This window comes from Vicia villosa, linkage group LG3 (genome assembly GCF_029867415.1).
Source record: "Vicia villosa cultivar HV-30 ecotype Madison, WI linkage group LG3, Vvil1.0, whole genome shotgun sequence".
Taxonomy (NCBI): domain Eukaryota; kingdom Viridiplantae; phylum Streptophyta; class Magnoliopsida; order Fabales; family Fabaceae; genus Vicia; species Vicia villosa.
Window position 1 is genome coordinate 57360781 of NC_081182.1, and position 25366 is coordinate 57386146.

General features: G+C 35.9%; 2 protein-coding genes across 2 annotated transcripts; one reads left to right on the forward strand and one right to left on the reverse strand.

The window, feature by feature from the left end:
- Positions 1–6775: 6775 nt before the first annotated feature.
- LOC131655830 (ribonuclease 3-like protein 2) lies at positions 6776–8903 on the forward strand. Its single transcript, XM_058925635.1, has 3 exons — positions 6776–7284; positions 7435–7811; positions 8385–8903. The coding sequence occupies exons 1-3, from the start codon at positions 6808–6810 to the stop codon at positions 8557–8559; spliced, it is 1029 nt and encodes a 342-aa protein (XP_058781618.1). The 5' UTR covers positions 6776–6807; the 3' UTR covers positions 8560–8903.
- An 805-nt stretch (positions 8904–9708) lies between these two features.
- LOC131661554 (kinesin-like protein KIN-12B) lies at positions 9709–16095 on the reverse strand. The gene is made up of 16 exons (XM_058931135.1): positions 15692–16095; positions 15473–15610; positions 15292–15375; positions 15069–15185; positions 14928–14987; positions 14790–14843; positions 14608–14700; positions 14217–14312; positions 13816–13961; positions 13218–13367; positions 13003–13132; positions 11881–12906; positions 11694–11792; positions 11453–11605; positions 10541–11380; positions 9709–10286 (listed from the first exon to the last, which is right to left on the reverse strand). The coding sequence occupies exons 1-16, from the start codon at positions 15989–15991 to the stop codon at positions 10014–10016; spliced, it is 3759 nt and encodes a 1252-aa protein (XP_058787118.1). The 5' UTR covers positions 15992–16095; the 3' UTR covers positions 9709–10013.
- Between the last annotated feature and the right edge of the window lie 9271 nt (positions 16096–25366).

The window sequence follows — 25366 nt, forward strand, 5'->3', positions numbered from 1 at the left end:
TCTTTAGAGAATTTAAAACCCTAGTTCAGGAGGTCATTGTCTAGGAGAGTGCGCCCTTGAGTGTTGAACTTTGGTATGAGTTTTGAAAGGTGAAATGAGATTGGCAAATTTTGGGGTATGACACACGTGCCCGTTCACGACGCACAGATGCGTGCTGGGCAGTCCTCCCATGTATATCTTTATCTGGCACGTGAGTCATAATGTCAGCATTGTAAAAACATTTACTTAACTAATAGGTAGCCATACATAAACAATGAAATATAAATAAACAAGAAATTAAAAAAAAAAATACTTTTTCCGTAGATGCACCTATGGAAGTATGTTAGCTTCAAAAATATTTGGTGCTTCCGTAGATGGACCTACGGAAGTATGTTAGTTTAAAAAACATTGGGTGCTTCCATAGATGGATCTACGGAATTCCCTAACGTCCATCTCTTCCATAGATGGATCTACGGAAGCAACTAAAACTCAAAAACGCAACAATGGCGTTTGAGTACTGTTCCAGCCACCACAAACTCTATTTTTGTGGCTTGATCGTCCGTTTAAAACGTCAAATAACCCCTACATTGTCTCTAAACACTATTGCTAAACTTATCAATTCATTTCTACACATAAATATTACATTCTAATTCAATTTCAAAACTACTCTAAAATAACTAAAAATTCCAAAAACTTACTGTAGCAACCTGTCCTACAAATGAAGGTTTAGAGTCGCCACCTATTCTACCAAGGCGAATAGGAAACCTTTACACAATTACTGAGATTCAAGGTAAGATACTATATTCAGGTCGAGGGAAGGTGTTAGGCACCCTCAACCCTTTCCTAAGGCTTGCATTATAAAGCTAAGGTTTATGGCTAACATAAAGAAAGATGACAGACAATTAATAGGGTTAAGGCAAATAATTAAGATTAAAGGTTTATGATTAAAGAAATAAAATCGGGAGAAAATGAGATTTATGGGGGAGGGGACTCGCCTTGGTTATCCAAGTGCCTACGTATCTCCTTAGAGAGAATCAGAGTCAACGTAGTTCGGGGACAGGGTTGTACGCCATTGAATTGAATTTTGATTAGATATGGTTTTTGGAGGCTTTTTGAGTGGCCTATCGCGGTTTTGAATAGGGATGAAAATCCGTAGTTTGATATTGTGGGTTTGAAAGGGTTTGTGAAGTATTTTAGGGTTTGGGCGTACAACCCTGATTTAATTTTGTACTATTAACCGCAATGATCAATAGATTCGATCACCATAGTTAAAAGATTTGAAATTGCATCGTTACCAATTTTAATTGATTGATTCAATTATTACTAATAACGAATAAGAATATTTTTTAACAATTTTTCCATGAATTAGTTTGTATCGTTACCCCTCGTAATCGATCGATTCAATTAAAAAGAACAACAAATTAAAGTGAGGAAAAAAAGAAGAGTTAATCATCACAACTAATAAAATAGTTGCAACCATTTAACCAAATAGAAATTAATTACATTTTAATTAAATAACATTTTAATTAAAATTATTGTTGACCATAGCGATTAATCGATTTAATCGGCACGAACAACAAATTGACATTTTTAATATAAATATCATATACTAATTTTTTTTATAAAAATAATTATTATTATATAAATAAATATATTAAAAAGAATTAATTAAATCAAATATATTAATTAAAATTATCTTAGTTCATTAGGGTTTTAATTCAGTACGGCAGGCTTGAGGATACATGTCATGAGAGCTAAATCTGGAGCGTGTGATCTAGACGGATTGACGAGCCTATGGCCAGATTTGAGGGAGCATGGTGGCCTATGGGGTGGGCGTAACACTCAATCAAGAAACCAAACCTTTTATTAAAAATAATGCTGGAGGTAGGTTTCGAACCCATGCTCCTCTATACACAAGCCACTACACCAACCATTCAACCCAACGTGCTTTGCTGTTTAAGAAACATATCCATAATATAATATGTAAAAAATAGAATAATGAAATCAAAACGCGCGCGATATTTAAAAGGGCCAGTGGTGTGTTGCCACGCAACCTTCTTCTCCAACAGACCCTGCAACAAACCTGTACGTTTAGCTACGAATTTGCTAGGATTCTCTTCGTAGCAACACACACCTGGAAAATAGCGATTACCCCATACGTGCACATAAATCGTTCGTGACTATCCTATTCTCTTCGTCTAGGCTATGCGAACACAATGGTGCCTTTGATCGTTCCCAATTTTACCTCTAAACAGAAAACCCCAAATTGGGATCAAGAACCCTAGTTTGCCTAACAATGGTGATTTGCGCTTTAAACACACAAACTCAGATTAAACCACCCAGAAACGTTAAGGGGACCAAGAGCAATCAAAATATTCAATCAATTTGCTATAGATGCACATGAATTACTCTAATCGACCATAACTTTAAAACCACGTACCTCGGTTAATTGGAGGGTTATCTGGGGGTGTTGTCGCAGAGAAAGGATCCAGATACCTTCAAAATGCCTTGAGGAAGCTTTTGCAATCCTTACGACCTCTTGCAAGCCACCAAATCTCCAACTCCGAGTTCATGTTTTTAGTGGATTTTTGAGCTCTTGAATATGTGCCTCTGATCCGAATCTCCAACCCCTATTCGTTTGCCCTCCCTTCTCTACTTATAGAGGACTGATTTAGGTTAAAACAAAAGTCCAAATATCTCTTAAATCCAATCTTGAGATTTTGAGAAAATTGATTTTAATCTTTTATCCAAACCTTCTATTTTGGTCTAATTTTGTCTTAATCTTTCCCAATCAATTTGTCACGAAAATATATTGTATCTTTGGCATAAATGCTGATTGAATGTGATCAATATGCACCTTTTAACAAAATATTTGATTTTCCTTTTAATTACATCATTTTAAATCATTTTTAAATGAGATAAAAATCATATAAAATCAAGTAATAAGCTAAATTTTGTGGCACGTGGTTTGGATATTCTAAATGACTTGTGGACCAAGTTTAAGTCACAAAAGTATAGGTCCATTTACAAGAAATCCAATTTGAATCTCCTTTATTTCACATTTTATCCTCCAAAATTACCCTACTTTGACCAAGCATATCTCACTCAATTTTTAAGCTATGAATGAGTTCTAGGACTTTTTGGAAACCTCAAGAGGTCCTCTATAAGCCACTTTGGAACATATTTTTCATTTGGAGCTTTTATCTTGATCATATCTTCTTTGACAAAAAACTGCTTTTGAAGGATGCCTGAAAATGACCTGTAATCTTTTGCATCATACCTCTCAAATGAAGCATTTCTGGCATTGGCTTGTGAGAGACAAAGTTGTAGAGAATCCAATTTCCTTCAAAATAAACTTTGAGTGGGGAATTTTTGATGTTCCATGTGAAAGTTATGCCCTATCAAAGTTGGGTTGACTTTCTCCTAAAGAAACCCTAATTTGAACCTTTTTGCGCTTGTTCATTTCTGAGTTTCTATTAATGGAATCATGATCAATCTTTGATCAAATGATGGATATACTTTAATTCACTTGATGTTGACCCAAAATTGAGAGCTTTAGATTGTGCTTTGACTGTGGTTGACTTTTAGGTCAAACCAGTTGACTGTGGATCATCTGGACCATTGAGTGAGCAAAGCCTTGGAATTGAATCTTGAACTTTGTTATGTAAGCACCTTAGAGCATAATGAACCATGGGGGGACTTCATTGGGGCTTCACTTATCCCTAGTTTCAGAAGAGCCTTGTGTAATTCCTTGATGAAACCCTTGAGCATTGAATCCATGTGAGTGAAATATGAAAGGCAAAATTTGGGGTATGACACTTACCGATTAAAATATCGCTTTGAACTTGAAAGCGATTTGAAGTTGATGTTGACAATGTAGCCGTACTTGATATCTCTTTTGAGGTAAGGGAAATATAGTTTGGGGTTGAGAGAGTATGAGGTTTAAGAGAGTTTGAGTTTCAAAATGTGAAGAATGGGGGAGGGGAAAAGTCTGGCGCGAGTTATAACATCAAATTTTTTCGTAGATGCATCTACGGAAGTCTTCCGTATGTGCATCTACGGAACAAAGCAACGTTAAACAAAAAAGATATGCTTCCGGATATGCATTTTTGTCAATTTAGTGGTGCGTAAGAAGGGCATGGGGTATGTTGAGAAATCTTATAAATAAATAATTTTTTTATTGTTTGAGTTTGTTTGTCTCGAGATATTTTAAGGCAAAATTTCAATACACTTTTGAAACTCTTAGCCACCTTTCAAAATTTCATTTGTGCCTTTGTTTTCGGGTATACACATCAGGAAGTACTTTTTCTTAATAAAATTTGTTTTTTCGGGAGGTGCATCTATGGACGAAATAGATGATGAGGTGGTTGAAGGGTTTAATGATTGTGAGGATGATAGAGCTACTGCTTTTGTAGATGTATTTGATGGGAGTTGATGTAATTGTACCTATAAATGAAGGGAACATAGTTGCAGGATTAGTAGGTCAGCCTAAAAAGAAAATTGAAGATGATGAATATTGTAGTGATAAATTGGACAGCTCATATCCAGATGAATCTGGTGATGATGAAAGACTTAAGTTTGAAAGGTTTAGGAAAGAAAAGCTCAATAAGGACTACAAGTTTAAGTGGGGGTATGAAATTTAACTCTCTTATTGATTTTAGAGAGGCAATTTGTGAGTGGTCAGTGTTAAATGGTAGGGAAATTACCTTTTTAAAAAATAAGAGTAGAATGCAAGGATAAATGTGGTTTTTTAGTTTTATGCTCTAAAGTGGGCCGCAAGCATACATATGCTATAAAATCCAAGCGTGAAATTCAACCTCTAGTGTATAAAAATTAACCAGGAAGACCAAGAAAGGTTAGGATAATGGAATGTGGCGAGGATGACCGATGATGCTAGAAGAAGAAGACCTGGTGTAACTTATAAGTGCACCGAAGTAATAAGTTTCAAGAAACAAATGGTGAATGATAAATAATTGAAAGTAACATGCCATGTTTCAATTTCAATTTTTACCAGTCACCATTTTTTTTAGTTTACATCATGTTTAGGAATACATTTTTCAATATTGTCAATCGAGGAAAGCAATGTTGTTTTCTTTGATTGACAACATAAGAAGGTTATTCCAAAAATACAACAACAACAACAACATTAAACCATTAAGTGAGATAGATTACAAGGGTAGAAAAAAATTTTGTTCTAGATAGAAGAACACAAAACATTGAACATTTTTTCCAGTCTTGCAATCCATCCTAAAGAAGGATAGTTACTAATTTGGGGCGGCTACATAAGTTATAATTAGGGTAAAATCCGTTTAAAAAGTGCTTTTATAGTAAAATCTGATTATTATATCCCCTAGTTATTACAAAAACCGAAAGGATAAATCATTTAGTTTACACTTATAAGGAAATAAAAACACAAACTGCAATAGCTGGGATTCGAAGCATGTCTTGAATTGTTTTTTCTCTCAGTTATATTAAAACCAGAAGGAATAAGTGGTTTTTTTTTTTACTTTTTAAAAATAAAACATGGTGCGCCTTAACATTATGCCGTGATTTTTTTGTTGGATTAGGTGAAAATTTTGTCATGAAATATATTATTTATAGTAGTGATAGTACCTCAACCCTATATAGGAGTACTGACTACTCAACCTTTAGCTACTTTATTTCTCATATGGATTTGTTTTAACTTCCCCTTTTAAGGAGGAATTTTACTTGATTCTAATTAGGAGTGACAAACGGGCATGCCCGCCCCGCAAAAATGGGGCGGGACGGGCATATTTGATTGTGCGGGTCTAAAACCTTGTCCCGCCCCGCAAAAAAGTGAGGCGGGGCGGGGAAAGCCCGCGGGCATTGAACCTTTTAGACCTAAAAATAGTAAAATTGTTTGAAAAAACTAATGCCCGCAAAAGCCCGCAAAAAAACGGGGCGGGGCGAGGCGGGCACATTAAAGGGAGCGGGCCTAAAACCTTGTCCCGTCCCGCGTAAAAGTGCGGGCAAAACGTGCTTTCCCCGCGGGCCGAGCCTGTTTTGCCACCCCTAGTTCTAATATAATGGGAGGATGCTAATAAACTTGATCAAATTCTCGATTTTGATGGTTGGTGAGATTTATGGGGTGACTTCTCAGTGGAGTATGTCTAGAGATGTTTTTTTATCATATATCATGTCATTCTTAAGTAATCTAATCAATTACGAGACCCTCCGACTGTTTATATTCCATAATTGTTAATTAAGTGATAGTAATCTGTTGGAGCTTAGTGGTGGTCCATTATGGTTTGAAAGATTTTGTTCGGAAAGATAAGTTCTAAATTGATTTTTTTAAATATTTTATTTTTGATAATATTTTCTTTTTGACATTTGATAATCATTTTATTTAATACATAATATATAATATTTTTTATTTAATTTAATTTTCATTTTTTACTTTCTCTACCTTTTTTGTCAATTTTTTTAAAAGGCATATTATATAATGCATTTTATTGCATTTAGTACCAGTTTTAATTATTTTTTGTTGAGAAATTAACAATCAATTTATTTATTTTTAACTCAAATGTATCATATTAGTATTGTGTTCTGAATTTTCTATATAACAAAATGTTTAAAAGGCATATTATTAAATGAATTTTATGACATTTAAATATAATTTCTTTTTTATTTTTAAAATTAAAATTGATTCTCTCGTTCACCAATTTCCTTTCTTAAGTCATTTATGACATTTATATATCAAAATAACTAGGTCACTTTACACCTCATACATTCATTCACATGCAGAATAAAACAGCTTCAGTGTAGCGTTTTCACTTTCGTTTCTGCATATATTCCAATTCGTGAATCATGAAGATGGAAGCTTCAGTTTCTGCAGTGGAGAAAATAATCGGTTACACTTTTCAAACCAAGAAGCTTCTAGAACAAGCCCTAACCCATACGTCATATCCAGAATCAGTTTCATACGAACGTCTCGAGTTCGTCGGCGACGCCGTTCTAGGTCTCGCGATCAGCAATCACCTCTTCCTCGCTTACTCCTCCGTTGATCCTGGTACACTCTCGCTCCTCCGTGCCGCTAATGTTAGCACCGAGAAACTCGCTCGCGCTGCCGTGCGTAACGGTCTACACCGTTATGTCCGTCACAACACGCTTTCTATTGTTGATATTATTAACGAGTTTGTTGAAGCCGTTGAGGGCGAGGATGATTGTGTTGTTGTTAAGTATGGTGGATCGGTTAAAGCTCCAAAGATTCTTGCTGATATCGTCGAGTCTGTTGCCGCTGCTGTTTATGTTGATGTTGATTTCGATCTTAAAAAGTTATGGGTGGTATGCTTATTTTCCAAGCTTAATTTCTGTTATTTTTGCAATATGGTTGTTTTTTTATCATGTAGAAAGGATCATAGGAAAATATGAATGATTTAGTGGCATTTTATAATTATGTGAATTTTTGGCAAGATAAACTAATTTTGTTGGCAGATAATAAGAGGTCTTTTGGAGCCGATAGTGACGCTGGATGATCTGGAACATAAACCGCAACCTGTGACGATGCTTTTCGAGATCTGCCAAAAAAATGGGAAAACAGTTGACATACAACAGCACCGGAGTGATGGCAAAAGCACTGCCAGTGTCTATGTAGACGGGGAGTTGGTTGCATCCGCTTCCTCGGATCAAAAGGACGTTGCTAGGCTAGAAGCTGCCAAGGCTGCTTTGCATAAACTAGAAGGCTTACTGCCTGCCCCTACCATGATGCCTGACTGTTGTGTGGACATTGATGGCAGCTTTGAAATTGAAGCTGCCAAGCAGAAGTTATATGCTATTTGTGGGATGAAAAAGTGGCCCAAACCGGTATACAGGTAAACACCGCTAACCTACCTATGTAATTTGCAATGGCATTTTGAAAGAAAAACATTCATTTATATTCCTGATTTAATATAACTAGTCACAAGGTCTAGACATAGAAGAAACCTGCTTGTGACATACAACTCAGATGCAGAACTTAAGCATCAATCAACCTAATATTTTAGAACTCATTCAAAAGAAAAGTTTGTACTCCTCCATCCTAATCGGAATCAATGTATTTCTAAGCTATATAAAATCAACTACTATTTACCTTCATTGCTATATTGAGGAGATTCTCCTTAACAATATGTTTAATGCCTTTGTTAGGTGTAATCCTACTTGATTCCTGGTTGTTTGGTTCTCTATGTCCTTGTCTGTGGCTGAAAGTGTGATTCAGTTGCACTTCTGCCCTCTTTTGGGCTATTAGTTTGATACATCTGCAAAGAGAAACTCAACAATTATTGTTTTTGAAGAGTTATATTTTCTACTAGCTAATTGATCTTCCTTGTTATTGTTAATTTGTCAAGTAGATTTTCTTGTGTCGAGCTTGTAAAACTGATTTCTTGCTTCTCTATAATGTTTTACAGCATTGAAAAAGATGAAGGTACTCCTCAAGATAAGAAATTTATCAGTGCTGTTCAGATAGCTACTCCAGCTGCTAGGCTCCAAATGTCTGGAGAAGAAAAATCTCGAGTGAAGGATGCTGAGAACTCTGCAGCTTCCTTGATGATTCGGGCCTTACAACAACACAAGTATGTGTGACATGGCCTCCCGAAGTTCTAGTTTTAAGGCTATGTTAGGATCTAATTTGTGAGAAATGGATAGTGTAGTTGTAGTTGTAGTCTATGTTTAGTAAAATTTGATTTTGAATGATTTTGATTTTATAAAATTGATTTTATTTGTAAGAGATGAATATAAAATTGTTTGTGTCTGGATATCCACATTCACTTGGTGAGTTAAACAATAAAGTTGTGGAAAAACCACTTTTAGACTTAAAAGTTTTAAGAGAGATTAATCAAAAACACTTAAATTCAGTTTTTAACATTCATAACAAATTCTGACTATTTTAACTGTGAATTTTAAGTAATGTTATGGTAAAAACTTTAATTGCCCAAAAGACAGAATTTGATGTCTTTATGGTGTAACTAGTTGAACAGCTCAGTGTCTCACTTAGGTTCCATCTATGATCATTTGTGTGATTTTGGGACCATAACAACTACAAAAAATTTGAAATAACAAGCCATATATTGAAGAGTATCAAATCTTTCGTTCCCAGCCTTCCCTATTCTTTGGTTAACACACTTGAATTCAACCAATCGATCACATTTTTATTAATATGAGCAGATCACAGGAACATGGTTAAGATCGTGAATTCAAGAAGACTTTGGTAAAATAGTTAATAATATATAATTTGGTGAATAATTAATAAAACAATATATTTCTATTTGTAAGTATAATCAAAGATTCATCGAATGAAAAAATAAAAATAAAAACTTGAGAAGATATCTCATCTAGTCTTATTATAAATTTGATCAATGTTTTAAAAACCGTATTCAATTATTAAAATCAATTTTACCCAATTTAATTCTTTCTAAATCAATTTTGTCATCCGCCAAACTAAACACACTTAGTTGATATCCTTGATAAAACAAAAGTGGGTCTAAAAAAATAATAAAATAAAATTACCTGACAGCTGCCACAGGTCATTAAAAGTTTACTATGCCAATGTGGAAAAGTCTTTAGCTCTCTCAGGCTAAATGACACCTAGGTTACTAAGATCTATCACCAAATTCTTTGCACCTAAGATTTTTATCAATAGTATGAATATAAATTACTGATTTATGTCCAAGGGCTAAAGATGCTCCAGGGTTGCAAAAGTCAACTATATTTAAATTGAGTATGCCGAAAGAGTGCCAAAAATTTATTCATAATAGCCATTACACACTTGAGGATCTTGATGATTTTTCAAAGACATACAAGACCGCATCCACTCTGTAATCATTACAAACTTGAGGATCTTGTTGATTTTAAGACATACTACAAGACTGTATCCACTCTGTAATCATCGCCCGACTCAGATTGGGCTTTTCAGTAATTTTAATAAAAATATGGTCTCGCATATGGGGGGACATTTATGCTCTCACAAAGAGTAAGAACGAAAGAATACAACATTTCTTAATATATAAACAAAGTACAAAATGACAAAGAATGATAATTTATATGTTGCATCTGTCATAACTGGAGGACCAGGATGGTTCTGCCAATTTTGCAAGCTCACAATCATTGACACAGTGTGGCTCCTTTGATTCATCGTCATAATTGGGCATGACAACATCATCATAAATCGGAGATACTGGTCCCTTCTGCAGCAAACGTGCTTCTGCAACAAGCTCATTAAGTGAGACAATCTCATTCTCATGTTTCTTCTTCAACTTATCAATTTGTTTGTAGGCCTTTGCAGCTTCCTGCTCTGCACCCATAGCCCGTTTCTGCAAATGACATGTAAAAGTCAAGCTCAAATGACTCGGCTCTTTCAAAAAAAGTCACCACTACCAGCAGAAATGTATCACCGAGAAGACAACAAACATATATGATAGAAGAAAATAACAATGTGCTGGCGAAGTAGATAAAAAAAAGTATGAAGGTTGAGTGGAAGGAGCCAGTATTGGGAAAGCATCAAATACAGTGTGCCTAAATAATAGCAGGTGAACATAATATAATTTATGACAGATTCCTTACTAACCTGTGCATTAATAACAGATTCTTCGGCTTCTTTAAGCCTGAAAAGCAGTTCGCCCGCAGCTTGCACTGCTTCTGCAGTATCCTTCAATTGAGCCTGGAGCCCTCTATTTTCGTCCCTTAACATTCGCCTTTCTTTTTCTCTTTCAGCTTTTAATGCTGAAATTTCTGCAGCAAGGGCATTTATAAACTTGGACTCTGCACCTCTTACCCCAGCTCTGGAGGCAGCTTTCTTGACATCGTCAATTCCTTCCTGGATCCTTCTATGCCTTGCAAGCAATTGGACGTGATTCTCTTCCAAATCTGCATACTGTTCTAAAAGCCGTGCATGTCCTTCTATAGCCAAATGCATGGCTTCCTGAAGTTCCTTATTACACTCCCTCTCAGCATCTAATTCGTGTTTCGTCTTTTCAGCCAACGACCTGTTAGCTTCAAGATCGGCTCTCAGTTCTTCAGAAAGAGAAATCCACCTGCTTTCTGCTTCAGTCCATTTAATTCTTTCTTGTTCGAGTTTTACTTTAAAACTGTCTCTGATTGATGCTAGAGTTTCGCCTGTCTCATCCCTCTCCACTATTGACTCTGGAATGGGGGTGAGAGTTGTTGCAGCAAAACTGGGTTCTGATGAACATGTCAGTTGCAGTACTGGATACTGCTTCCTTGCTGTGGATGATGAATCAATATAAAATTGAAGCTGGCTTCTTAAACTTTGTAACTCTTCCATCAATACTTCCCTCTCTCCCAATTTGTAGAAATTTTGATACTCTTGTAGTTCATCTTGTAATCTTTTTAATTCTATATCCATCTTCAAAACTTCTGGATGATTCTCGTACTTCTCTTTTAAAATCTGTTAATTAAAATGAACTGATAAGCATCTATCAAGTCATAAATGGGAAAACTTAAAAGAACATATTTCTACCTTGTGTTCATGGGTAAGGGCTACCAGCTTTTCATCCATGAACTCCTCGGTGGGTAAGACACCATCCATAAGGCTCTCAAGGCGAAGAATTTTTTCATCACTTGTCTGTGCAATTATGGCATTGCATTCCCTCTCATTCTTGTATTGTTGTACCTACAAATAGCATGGGGGAAACAGTCACACACAGTGACAGAAAGAAAACACTGAGATGTTTGTTGGTAGATGACTAAGGGAATCTTACCAAGCGATTAAGCTGCATTATCTCATTAGTCTGCTTTGCACAAAACTCCTCGAGTGCCATTTCTCTCCTTATCGATCCTGCCAAGACCTTCTCTACTGCCTAAAATGCAAGAATGTGGAATTCTAGTTATAATTCCCATATAAAGAATAAGTTGTATTGAAAAATGCATCTGCACTCTTGAACTTACTTTGAGAACTTGCTTCTTATGCTTATCAGCAGACTCAGAGCAATTAACAGGGACCAACTGTAGGTTCGAGCTATTGTCAGTTTCATTGACAGGTACCAACTGCAGGTTCGAGCTATTGTCAGTCTCATTGACCTCAAGTTGTGCTCTGTTTTTACAATTACTACAGGTGAACATAGAACCTTCTTCAACGTTGTCATCAAGAAAAGTCTGCACGCCGACGTCAACTTTGTCAACTGGGAAATTTGGTCTAGATTCTCTTGGTCGTAATGAAAACCTATATGATGACAGCCTCAAAGCTGCACTTCGATGACTATCTATAATTTCAAGACCATGGCGAATGCTTGCGGCTAAATTTTCCGTTTTTGTAAAGAAACTTGGACCGGCCTGACTAGAAAAGGCTGTAGCCGAGCTTTTCGGATTGCCAGTTTCTATGCCCAGTTCACTTTCAACATGAACATCGTTCTCAGAAGGAGACACCCCTGATGATGTCCTAAGACTTTTCCTGCTGGTGCTGATTCTAGGAGAAACACTAGGAGTTGGGGATTTTAGGTTTGGAGATATTTCACACTTAACTATGCTAAGGCCACCAGGTGAGACACAATTCACTATGGCATTGGGAGAATCACTAGGCGGATCTGGGGCTGAAAAACTAGTGAAATTTTCAATGTCAGTTTCACCCACAGGACAGGATGATTCTTCATTGATAAGTTTACTGCCAGAGACACCACAATTATTTTCCTCACTTGGCTGGGCCAAATCTTGATTATCCGTGTTCATTTTGCTGTTATTTTCTGATACAAAATTACAATTGACATTAGCATTGCAGAAAACTTCATCATGGTCTTCAACATCTTCCTCATCAATCTCCATCTCCTCGTCACCATCTTCATCAACACGACATAATGGTGGTGGTCTATTAAGGCTAGACTGTAATATGTTCAAGCTTTTTCGGACCCAAGCTGCTGAATGACCTCCACTTGGGTCCATTGGATTGTAACCATTTTCTTTAATCCGATGTAGTTCATCCTGTTGATTTTTTACACTTCAGTTATTCAAATGAACTTCAATTTTCAAAGAATGGCTAAATCAATACATGACACAGGATTCTGGAAGAGAATATACCCTTAGCTGTCGAATCACTTGTCGCAAGTGGTTCACATTATCCTGCATAACTTCATTAACCACTGCCTTGTTCTTGATGGCTTTGGCACATTGTGCAAATCTCAATGTACTGAAAGTCTCACTCCTACAGCTGCAATACCAAGTCATGTAAAAAAACATAATACAAATAGACTACTAGGGAAAACATTTCAAATGACCGGTGGTTTAAGTGCTACCTTTGTGCCGGTGAAATAGCACAAACCATTGCTAATTTAGCATTTCCTCCAAGAGACTCCTGCAACAAAAATGTCAACCTGGAATCTCTGTATGGTATGTGCCGCTGCTTTCCTGTTTGAGAGACTTCCGCAAGAATGTTTATCAAATTCCTATAGTTCAATTTAACCTCAGTAAGAACTAGTTCAAATAGAAATCATTGTTTACAAAAATCACCCACATCTCTTCCATAATATAGTTTGGTCATTTTTCCATATTTTCCTCTTTTAAAATCCATTGTTACTATTTTAGTTTCAAACTAAAAGTGAAAGTTCCTATACTGTAACAATCAGCGTTGAACTGTCCTTGTTATCATTTATTCTTCTGCTTCAGGATGACATGTTATTAGGCTTATTTCAGGGTCTTGTGGTGGTTTATAAATCTCCATTGAAGATTAAAAAAATATGTTATTAAGCTTTTCTGTTTTTCTGGCTAAAGCTTCATCCACTTATCCTTTTTCTAGAAAATTATGAAACGAGACCAATTCACATCACCAAATCACTTTTTGTAATTATTAACAACTCTGAATGTAATGTAATACACATATAAGATAAGCCATACCCAAGCTGCGAAAGTGATCTATTAATATTGCCAGCCTCCTTCAAACGCTCTCCGGCAGCACCTGTTGATTTTTGTCGTTCTGACCCAGCCAGATCAACAAGATTTATTCTACTTGTTTTAAATCTGCTCACACCATCTGCTATACTCTGAAAATATAAATTTATGTTACAATTCGTTTCAGATACCAAAAACATTACTAAACATGTTAATTCGAAGCTCAACTAGAGTAAAATTTCTCAATTACAAGTACTCAAGGACACAGGTACAGAGATAAACAAAAATTTGGAATGGTTAGATTTTCTAACAGATTTCCTCTATAATATGAGATCAAGAGTTCCCTGATGATACAAAAATTCAATAAATCGACATAATCTGCATGCAATAAGGGAAGAATGTATCACCTTGCATCGAGACTCAACAACACAAGTAAAAACAGTATGTGAGCGGGAACTTTCAGAATTTATACTGGTTGCACCTACTCTCCTGTTTGATAATCCCTGCACAATGACGGGAGGATTCTAGTAAAACAAGTGAATGAATAAATAACACAAGCACAGTGACAACTTAATTTTAAAATCATTTGGATTCATATAAGTGGGTCTGCGTAACACAAAACCATACAATTTTTTTGGCAATCAATAAGCATATCCACCGATTTACTTGAGTTTTAGAGTACGAAAACTTGTATGCTACAGAATAGCATGCTAAGACAAGTTCGAAAAATGCTCTAAGTTATATAGTGATAATATTTGTATTAATACAATGCCTGCGAAGACATGTGATGAATCACACCTTCAATAAAAGCTGAGTAACATCCTCCATCGTAGACACCTGATTCTCTGTAAGATTCTCAACATACACACCTGATTTGACATCTTCCCTAATCTGGATAAAGGATAACAAATCAGTTTCAGTATAAAGCAGTGAAACATGATAAACAATAAATAAAACCTGTAATGGTTAGGTTCTACTACCTGAAGGTTCCTTTGACTTGGATCCAACAGATCTGTGATTTGTTCATTGTATATCTGCCAAAAACATTGTGTTATTATGCGGATTAAAATGACAAAGTTAAGATTAGGAACATTGAAAGAAATAGTTAATCAATCAACCTCAAGAAAAGAGCAGTTGCACTGATAATTGAGCTGTTGATCAGAATGCTTTGTTTGCTCCTGTGAAGTAAATAAAACTGTAAACAACCCAAAACACAAGATCTTCAAATAATTTAATTAGGAATAGAACTGAACTCTTACTTCCTTTATGCGTGCAAACAGTCTTTCAAAAACACGTGGTGTAAGTCCTTGTTGCTCTTTTGCTTCAGCCAAAGAATTGGCAGGACCCCACATAGTATATGTCTTCCCACTCCCCGTCTAACAATTTCAAATATAGTATATAAAGCATCAAATCTAACAGGAACAGCACTATGAGAAATGAACCAAATAAGCAACTAAATGTTAATAGTGAGAAAAAGGAAACCTGTCCATAAGCAAAGACAGAACTATTGAAACCAGACAAACAATTCTCCACCAGAGGAACTCCAACATGCTCAAAAATATCAAGCTGAAAAACGAATCAAAAAATTCACTCACTAATCAACCACAGTAGAAATGAACCAATTCAAAAACAGTTTCAGCAGAAACAAAAATAGAAACCACACCTGAGTAGCTTCAACATCAGCAACAGAATCAAACGTGAAAGTACGTCCATTAATGGATAACGAATCACCAGAAATCTTCTGAACAATCGGATCTCCTTCGTCCTTATCGTTACGCAACGGCCTCATCCTCACAATAACCTACACAACACAAACAGATTCGCAATTACAAACCGGATAATAAACTATCAAGATCTAAAACCCTAAATGAATAGGAACAACCTTAACGCCGGAATCGGAAGTTGCCGGGAGGGAATTATCGCCGGCGACGGTGTCGAGAGCGAGTTTACGTTTGAGAGGATTGGAAGGAGGAGGTCTTGGCGGTAACGGACTCTTCAATTTTCCATGAGAGGGTGAATACGGGACGATGATGTTGTGATCTGAAGGAGGATCGTTTTCTTTGGACGGTTTGTGTTTGCGAGAAGACGGTCTGGTTTTGGCGGAGCTACTGGGGCTTGATGAAGATGGAAGCTCTGCTGCGTCCCTCGCCATAGGGTTTCTTGGAAGCATGAAGTGCTTCATGGTTGGGGATAGAGAGAAGAGAGAAAGAAGAGAGAGAGAAGGGAAGTTTGAAGTAGCCGTTGGAGAGAAGAGAAATGGATTTTGAATGATTTGAGAGGGGCAATCTTCGGATTAGAGTGAGGAGAGAGAAAATCAACTTTTTGAATTTTATTGGATCTGGATCTTGATTGGCAGTAGAAAAAAAATGAATAAAGGCAAAAATAAATGATTTTTAAAAAAATAATAAAAAACATTTATTAAAAGAAGAAAAAAGGAATAATCTTTATCATAGTAAAAATATAGTAAATATAAATGTATAAAAGTCAATATGGAAACAAAAAATACAAAGTCGCCTTAAAAAAATGGTTACATTAATATTGAGAAAAAAAATTTGAACGTAGAACAAAAATAATATGAAAAAAAATGAAAATGAAAAATTTGTAAAGGAATTTAATAATAATATTAAAATATTTGAGATAATTCAAAAAGAATTATGTAAATAATTATATTAAGAAAAAAATAAAATTTGTTAAAAAAATGGATGCAAGGCATATTTAGTAAAATGCAATTATGTAAAAGAGTTATAATTTTTGTAAAAATGATAGAGTTATAAAAAAAGTGTATTTAAGGTATTTTAAAAGAGTAAAAGAGTTAAAAATAATTATTGCATACCGTTATTACACCCATCCATGCGTAAATCATTTTCTCCATTTCACATGTTGCTTTGCCAATCGTTTTGCATGTTGTTTAATTCTTGCAGATCAAGTTCCAAGCAGCAGGAGAAGGATGCAGCTTGAAGACAACTTTAGATGGAACTTGATTATCTCGAGTTGGAAGAGTCTCGGAGGTTGAAGAAGGGTAAGAAGAGAACACGATGCGGGGAAGAGGTCAAAATGGATAAAAAAGAGGGGAAGTAGTCGTACCTAAAATGGTGTAGCTGAAGGAACGTGATTAGTTCACGAGGGTAAAACAGTTGAAGTTGAGAAGCAAGAATCAGGAAAGGAAGAACAACATGATGTAGCTTCAGAAGGACATAAAGGAAAAAGGGATGCCTCACCCGTTCCTACTATTATATCAATATCAACCGATAGTGTAAAGTAAAACCATAATTCTGATGATGTTAGGGAAATCATATGGAATGGTTGTTAGCTAAAGTTGCATTTCTTGATTGTATTGTGAATATAGTGATGCATATAACAGGTTACATGAAGGTAGGGGTGTTCAAAAATATGGTTAACTGAATTGTATACTAGAACTGAATTGTTTTGCACCATTAAAAAACTGAACCACTTAAATGGTTAATGAACTGAACCATTTAATTTAAACAATTCAATTTCAGTTTAAAACTGGTTTAGAACCAGTTTCGTTTTATAAACTGGTTCAAAAATATTTGTTTTTTCTTTAAACCAAAAATAATAATTTAGCACAAAAAAAATTTTAAAACATATTTATTTTCCTGAAAATTAAAAAAATCTAAAAATAATTGTTTTCTCGAAAGATAAAAAATATTTATTTTCCTCGAAAATTAAAAAAATCTAAAAATAATTTTTTCCTAAAAAATAAAAAAAAAAATCCTATACCAGTTTAGTTTTTGTTTAGTTTTTTTTTCCTAATCAAAATAAAAAATCCTAAAAAAAAATCCTATCATATACTTGTTACTTGCATAAGTAATTTTGTTTAGTTTTTTTTTCCTAATCAAAATAAAAACTGATCTCTCTTAAAACTAACATCACTTCATCTCACCAGTTTTTTCATTGTAACCACGTCTATATTTCAATGAGGTGGAATTTGGTGCTTTGAAAATTAGACTTTTAACTAAAAAATATTTAAATTGGAGAATACAATTGTGTGTCTGACAATGATGAGGTTTTTTTTGTTTGTGACGTGTAAAATAATAAATGATCTTTAGCTAGTACTAGTATATGAATATGGTTATTTTATCAATTTATAAATATCAATTTAAAAAGAAAAAGTAGTGTTCGTGATAAGAATTTTTTTTTTAAATATTCACTTTTTTAAAAAAAATTTCAAAAATAACAAGATTTTCAAAATATTTACAAAAATGTTTTTTTTTTTAATTTTTACACGTTGTCGCCAGGGGGTGGCGACAACGTTTTGGGCCTAGGAGTTGTCGCCAGTGGGCCTGGCGCCTCCTTTGTATTGTCTTAGTGTTGTCGCCACCCCCCCCCCCCCCCCGGCGACAACACTCCCCCTATTTTTTTTTTCTTTTTTTTTTTCTGTTCTTTTTTTTCTGCTTCTTTTTTTTTTATATAATTTTTCCAACTCTTTTTTCAACATTATTTGTTTATATAATTTTTTTGTTAATTTATTTTTCATCTGTATTTTTTTAACTAATAATTTGATTTCATTTCATTGAAAAAATAAATTACAAAGACACATAACACCTAAATACTATGTTGTGGAGCTAGCACCACGATTAGGACATTTGTTCCTATTATGTCCTACCTCACGACATATACTACACTTCCTCTGCATTTTTTCAGTGACATCCATATCGGTTCTAATACGCCTGCTGTTTGGTCGACCGCTTTTATTCCGACGCATTAAATCGTTATGCCAAACTGTTTCCCCCTCGTACACAGGCCAATATGCTTCCATTGCTACCACCGGAAAGTAATTGTCGTATACGTTGAGCAACGTTGATACCTTGTAAATTTCGGATACCAAAGATAATGCATCAAAGTGAGTATGTGAACATGCTGCAAGGACATGGGAGCAAGGCATGCGATATGCTTGAAATTGGCCACAGTCGCACCAACGATCTGGGATATTGACGCGATACTGTTGTCGTGGAAGTCCCTGGTTGTGGTCAATTGTTTCCTTTACACTAAAGGTGTGGCCATGACGGTCGAACTCGGTCACTCGATGAGTGTTACCCTTGGCAGATTCCTGTTGTATATATTTCATACACACATCGCTGTAGACCTGTTGTGTTTGTAACACTGAATTCCACCGCTTACCTCTTGTGGCGAACAGAGTTGCCATCCGAAAATACGTAGCACTAACCAAGGCAGTTACAGGTAGGTTTCGAATGCCTTTGAAAACCCCGTTCATTGATTCCACAAGATTTGTAGTCATGTGACCCCACCTAGCCCCATCGTCGTATGACCTAGTCCATCTCGCTCTGTCAATGCTGTCAATCCACCTCCCTGCATCTGGATTTGTCAATGCTATTTCTCGGCGGTAGTATTGAAATCCAGGTTGGTTTAAGGCATACCCCGCGTTCACCAAGTGGTTCTTCAAAAATTTATCTTTGATCTCTCTCATAAAATTTTGTGCTATATGCCTAATACAGTAGACATGCTTAGAGGGGGGTTGTGCCAACCATTTGCCGGATTGTTGTATGCGCTGTCAATAGAAGCGTGCCTGTCTGAAATCAAACAAAGGTTAGGCTGTGGAGCAACTCTAGCTCGGAGATTCTTCAGAAAGAAACTCCAAGCAGCAGCTGTTTCTCCTTCTACCAGAGCAAAGGCTATTGGAAAAATGTTGCTGTTTCCATCCTGCGCGACCGCCATCAGCAAAGTTCCCTTGTATTTCCCATACAGCCATGTTCCATCAATTTGAATAATCGGCTTGCAAAAACCAAAACCGATGATGCATGGTCGAAACGCCCAGAACAGTCTATGGAAGATTCCATTACCTTCGAGAGGGGTTCCGTCTTGGGACTGTGCCGGCAGTGTCTCCAAAATAGTAACAGTCCCAGGTGAATACAATTGCAGTGCAGCCAGGTAGCGAGGAAGTTGTTGGTATGATTCCTCCCAGTTGCCTAGACTTTTTCAATTGCTTTCTGCTTAGCTAACCAAGCCTTTCTGTACGAAGGTCTGTATTTGAAAACAGAAACGCAATGAGAAATTATTGTCTTCACCTTCAGTGATGGGTCAGTTTCGACAAGAGGAATGATGGTATGACATATCATGTCATGATTGAGTTTTCGATGATCTTGCGCCATATTAGTGGTGACGCAGGTGTGGCCTTGAGATATCGAACGTATCACCCAGGCATTAAATTTCGAGAGATTTAGAACCCGTGGGGGATCGATAAGTCCACCGGACCCTTGGATTGTGCCTTATCTTGAGCGTGCGGGGTTTGGGAAGGTAATTAATTTAATAAGCACCTCAATCGATATGAAATTTATATTAGTATTGTGTGAGCGTTGGAGGCCTGAGACCCATACTTTTCACCTTCCAATCGGTGAATGTACCGTCACTCTAGAGGACGTGTACATGTTATTGGGTCTCAACACAAATGGAAAAGCTGTGTTTGGAAATGTCCAACAACCAAACGCTCTATGTGTAGAATTGTTGGGTGTTGATTTAATAGAGGGTGAGGGGCGACAAAGAGGTAGGGGCCAAGGTATAAAGCTTTCTGGCCTTCAACTAGCTTATCAAGGCGTTGAGTTGAATGAAGGCTCTAGCGAAGAAAGTATACTACAAAAAACTAGAATGTATATTATGTTGTTATTTGGTAGGTTTCTATTTCCCGAAGGCACGGGGAATAGTGTTAATTTTATGTACTTGTGTCTACTTGAGGACATCGATGCAATTAAGACGTATAGTTGGGGTTCGGCGGTGTTGGCGTACCTATATAGCTCTTTGTGCAAATGTGCAAAAAAGGATAGCTGCACATTTAGTGGATGTGCATTCTTGCTACAAACATGGGGATGGTGGAGAATGCCGGTATTAGCCCCAGCAAATCCGCACATTTACGTCTTCCCTTATGCGTCAAGGTAACTTAATGATCTTATTTTAATTACTTCTTTTTTTCCATTATTAATTGTAACTATATTGATTTTTATTTTTGAATGTGTTTAGGTTTAATGCCCTCGGGATGGACTACACCAAAACGCCAGTAAACAAAATCATTTTTTACCGCCAACTATTGGTTCGATTAAGACCCCAAGATGTAACACCACTAAATATTTCCATCTTCTAAATATATTTGTAAAATTATCTATTTTATATAATTTGAAATTAATAATTTTTTTGTTGCAGTTTCTTTGGAGACCTTACTTGGGTCTGGACCACGTACCCGACCGTAAAGAGGCAGCTGTTTGGACGGCAAAAACACCCATCATAAGGTTCACCACTGTGGAGATGCACCCAAGTGACCGTGTGAAGCTCCAATTCGGCATGCATCAAGGTATCCTTGACCCCCCTGAGCCTGACTCTTTGGGACGTTGGCATCTGGCGAAGGTTAGCGAACAGTGGTACGTAGAACATTGGCAGACGTTTGCTAGAGATCAACGTAAAATATGGGCTAAACATTCCAACACTGTTTTACAATTTCCTGTGGCGCCAGAAGAAATGAAACCAACGCCTGAATATGTAAACTGGTACAGATCGGTCACAAATCCCGAAATGTTTGTGTCTGCCCCTTTCTATTTGGCTGACCCGCGAGAACAACAACCATATTTTGGAGGCCAACAACAACAACCACCTATTTACCAACAACAACAACGACAACAAAATTTCCATCAAGAACAACCACCACCGTCTTTCCAACATCATCAACCACCACCAAATTACCAACAACAACATTACCCACCACAACAACAACAACAAAATTACCACCACCAACCAATCCACCAACAAACGCCTTTTTACCAACAAGAACAACAACAATCCCAACAATACCATGTCGGTAGCTCTTCCAGATCACAATTCCTAGACCTCAATGTGGGGGGTTCTTCCACATCACCACCACTAACCCCCGACATGGGCATACAAGAAGAATACCCGCCTTACAACACATTCAACCAACCAACATCACAATACCCCAGCCAACCATCTAACTTCAATACACCACCACAACCAATCTATTTTAACCAAACTGAATCCACCACCAACTTCCAAAATCCAAACCTCCAGGCCGCACCCACTAGGAGAAATTTCAACCCACCTAGACAAAGCTTTGACGGGCATGCGGGCACCCGCCTTTCCTATAGCGGGAATACTAGAGGTCAAGGACGGCTCACAGATTTTGTAGACCCGGAATGCATTGAGGGGCCGTCGACTCAAACACAAGAGGAACCAAATAGAGGGGGGCGTCGCAGGAATAGGGGAGCACTACCGACTCGTGACCCTTCTACACGACCTATTAGACAACCTGAATGCGGATCGTACCATGGTCCACGTGGCGCTCAATAATTATGAATTTTATTTGTATCTTTAATGTATTTTGTGTTGTTTTTCATTTTAATGTATTGTGTGTTGTTTTCCATTTTAATGTATTTTGTATTTTGGTAATGTTTAATTTATTGTTATTATTTTTCCAACTTAAAAAAAATAAAAAAACAACTAAAAAAATAGTATAAAAATATTGGAAAAAAAAAGAAAAAAAAAAGAAGCAGAAAAAAAATAACAAAAAAAAAAAGAAAAAAAAAAGAAGCCAAAAAAAAATAACAGAAAAAAAAAGAAAAAAAAAATAGGGGGGGTGTTGTCGCCAGGGGGGGTGGCGACAACACCAAAATAATACAAAGGAGGCGCCAGGCCCATTGGCGACAACTCCTAGGCCCAAAACGTTGTCGCCACCCCCCTGGCGACAACATGTTAAAATTAAAAAAAAAAAACATTTTTGTAAATATTTTGAAAATCTTGTTATTTTTGAAATCTTTTTTAAAAAAGTGGATATTTAAAAAAAAATCTCGTGATAATCGCGAAGCTTTATGTTTCGTGACATATAGCACCTCTCAATTTATCTACTAGTTGAAATTTATATACTAGTAGAGCCATGGAGCGCATAAAATATAACAAAGCATGGCAACACAAATAAAAATCAAATCAAATTATATATATATATATATATATATATATATATATATAGATAAAAAAGAGAGGGAGATAAATTGAAAAAACAATTTATAGAATAAATTTGACTTTTAAATATAAACTGGTTTTAAACCAGTTTATAACTAGAAATTGATTGTAAACCAGTTTATAGATACAATCTGGTTCAAAACCAATTTAAAACTGAATTGAAACTGCTTTAGCAGTTAATTGGTTTTTTATTAAAGTGGTTTTTAAAAATTGAACTGAACCACTAATTTGGTTTAGTTCAGTGCTGTTCTTGAACCACGAACACCCCTACATGAAGATGAGAGTGATGAATCATCTGAGTTTGAAACTGAAGAATATATGTGGGAGCGAATAGTTAAATGTGAGAAGGTCCTGAGGAGAAATGTACTGGTAATTTGTTTAGTATAGAAATAACATGATTATTAATAGTTTGTATCATGATTATTAATAAGTTGTATAGTATAGAAATAGCATGATCATTAATAGTTTGAATCATCTAGAATTTGACGAAGTTGTGAATATGTGCGGCAAATTTCAGGGAAGTGATAAGGAAGTGTTTGTGTGAACCACAAAGATGGATTGAGCTTCTGGATACCGACACTAGAGTTTCGTTGAATTATTTCATATCCTGTAACATCACAAGGATTATCAGTAACATCAAAAATCTAAATATGTGGTATTGAGCAGTGATAAATATCAATAACATCAAAGAATTATCAGTAAGTGAAATGAAACTTGTGAAAAATATCAGGTTCTCAATCTCAAACAAAAACCTATACATTACCTCTTCATGTAGTATTGAGCATTGGCCATATTATTTTCTCGATCCCAAACAAAAACCTATAGATTACTTCTTCATGTAGTATTGAGCGTTGGCCATATCAGGTTCTCAATCCCAAACAAAAACGTATACATAACATATAATGAGATTATATATAAAATATGTTAGTTCATAAAAATAATGAGAAAAAATCTAGTACTTTTTAAGATAAAAGTTCATGACTTCTTGATAAAAATCAGAACTTCTATATTACACTCTTCTATTATGCTCCTTTTGTACTCTTATATTATGAGTAAAAATAATAATGATAAAAGGAGTTAGACATGTTACAAGTTAGACTAATATTATATTTAACAAGATTCCATGGGAAAATCAACAAACCTTCGCTCTACAACAAACCTCCAATGTTTTATTTGCAAGAAGTTTTCTCTCTAAGTCCTGAATTTTCAAGGGAGGTTTCACTTTATCTTCCTGCAACAACCAACGAAAAGAAATCTCAAATTTTAAAGGATACATGTAACTAAATTAAATATTGCAAATGAGTTTAGCAGTGAACAACCAAAAGAACTCTAACTTTATAAGTTTCTCTTTTCCACTCCTGTAACAAATACAAGCCTTCCAATCTTTGAACTCTCTTAACCTGCAGATGTACATGTTTAGCAGTGAACAACTCATCAAAAAGAAACACTCAAACTGCATTTTCAATTACATAAACAAACACACTACATCACAATTCCACAAACAAACAAACACACTACATCACAATTCCACAACCTCCATTTCAATTAAAAATAAACTAAACAAATGTATACACTTACAAAAAGCACCTGATGCTTTAGTCTATGACAATTAGTTAGAGAGTAAATCCCGCATAAAAATATCACAATTTATCAGATCTTCTAGCAGAACCTTGTTCACCTCATAATGTTGCAACTAAAGTCCATGACTCTTGTGTTGAAACATGGGAATAAAACTAATAAAAGCATTAACACATAACTTTCCAAACACATAAACAAAAATAATCAGAGGATCAAATAGCAAGCACGAGAAATCAAGTCAATAGTTCAAAAGACCTCAATCCTTGAGGCTCAAAAAACTAACGCATTACCAATCGTTAGTTGGTCAAGTGGTGATTGGCGATGGACTTGGTAGGGAGGACCATGGTTCGATCCCCCGCAATTGCGATCGAGAGGGGGCTTGACCCACTTGATGCCCGAGCAGATCCCCCAAACCAGACACCGGTGGTGATAAGCCAAAAAATAACACACAACGCCAAAATTGGTTTTAGGCAGCACACCATAGACAACACTTTTTTCCCAAAGCGCTGCTAGAAGTCCCAAAAAAGCGCTAGTTTTAGGCAGCACAACATAGATAACGGTTTTATCCCAAAGTGCTGTTATAAGTTTAAAAAAATTAAAACTATATACTAAATTGAGAAAAAGTGCTGCTAAAGGTTAACTTTAGAAAGCGCTTTTAAAAAGCGCTGCTAAAGACCATATTTATGAGAGCGCTTTTATAAAACGCTGCTAGAGGACACACATTAGAAAGCGCTATGAAAAAAATAATTACAAAAAAACGTTAAACCTGGGATTCGACCCAAGGTTTTAATAATTCAAGAAAAAGTTTGCTACCACTAGAGCAACTGTAACCTCTTGTCAAACTTTTAGACTAGTAAATATATTTATATAATACATATTCGTATTTTCTAAAACAGAAATTAAAAACAGTTTTGTTAAATAGGATGGAAAAACCCTATTTCTCTTTACAACTCACTCCATCCCTTTGTCTCTACAAATATAA